Source organism: Glandiceps talaboti, chromosome 7 (assembly GCF_964340395.1).
Source record: "Glandiceps talaboti chromosome 7, keGlaTala1.1, whole genome shotgun sequence".
Taxonomy (NCBI): domain Eukaryota; kingdom Metazoa; phylum Hemichordata; class Enteropneusta; family Spengelidae; genus Glandiceps; species Glandiceps talaboti.
The window spans coordinates 12,751,246-12,752,167 of record NC_135555.1 but is presented as its reverse complement, the minus strand read 5'-3'; the positions used below and the strand labels follow the sequence as shown (position 1 = coordinate 12,752,167).

The window sequence follows — 922 nt, the reverse complement described above, 5'->3', positions numbered from 1 at the left end:
TGTAAAATACCCTGTGTATGAAAATGACTTCCTACATATTTATAGTTTAAAATTTTTTTTTTTTAAATACATGACACCTTTAAATGTTAAAATTAGTACTCATACAAATGGTGCATCAACAGAAATATAGATTAAATTCTTATTGTAAATGTTACTGCTTAAACCAAAATTTTGAGATATAATCCAAAATTACCACCTTTTGTTTCTTCTTGTAGAAAATTGGTGTATAGAAAAGTCTAAGAATAGAAATAACTCTATTGTACATATAATGTGAACCTGGAAAATCGTTTCTGGTCACTAGCGACAAAAATAGATGACATATACAATAATAAAAGCATTAACAACAATATTAAAAGGAAATCAAGAAAATAACGCAATGACAGATGCTAAAATTACAGACAATTTAGTAATCATGAGCCAAAGTTACTAAAATTTAGATTCTTGAAATAGTTAATTGAAGAGTACCCTGTCTAGCATGCAATATGGGTTGTATAAAATAGGTTTAATTACAGTTTTGGCAAAGTTTGTCACTGTTAATTAAAACTAAGACCGTGTTTCACATTTTCCCATCAAATAACTTTTTAGAAATACTACCTTCTAGGAATGCGTGATTGTTCACAGGTTATAATTTAGATTTCTCTGTTGACTTCCCTAATGTAAGACGTGATACGTAGTTTGGATCAGTAAGTGCTTCACGGTCCAACTTAAAGCTGTCAATGGGATATTGGGTGTTTCCATCAACAGCCAGCTGGGTCAGTATCTTTCCAAGTAAACATGAAAACCTGAAACAAAACATAAACAGAAGTAATTCAAACAGGTGTTCATGACAATCGAGGACAGCTTCCACTTTTTATGCGTATTATGTTCATGAATTGTTAAGATTAATAAGAACTTCCCACATGACTAGTGAATCATTCAAAAT

At 30.5% G+C, this 922-nt stretch overlaps 1 protein-coding gene across 1 annotated transcript in view; it reads right to left on the bottom strand.

Moving 5' to 3' along the window:
* Positions 1-922, bottom strand: part of LOC144437727 (monomeric sarcosine oxidase-like) — a 6,510-nt gene continuing 5,588 nt past the window's right edge. The window contains exon 8 of the mRNA XM_078126736.1: positions 1-782. Within this exon, the coding sequence (XP_077982862.1) occupies positions 623-782 (160 nt within the window). The 3' untranslated portion in view covers positions 1-622. The remainder of the gene's footprint in view (positions 783-922) is intronic.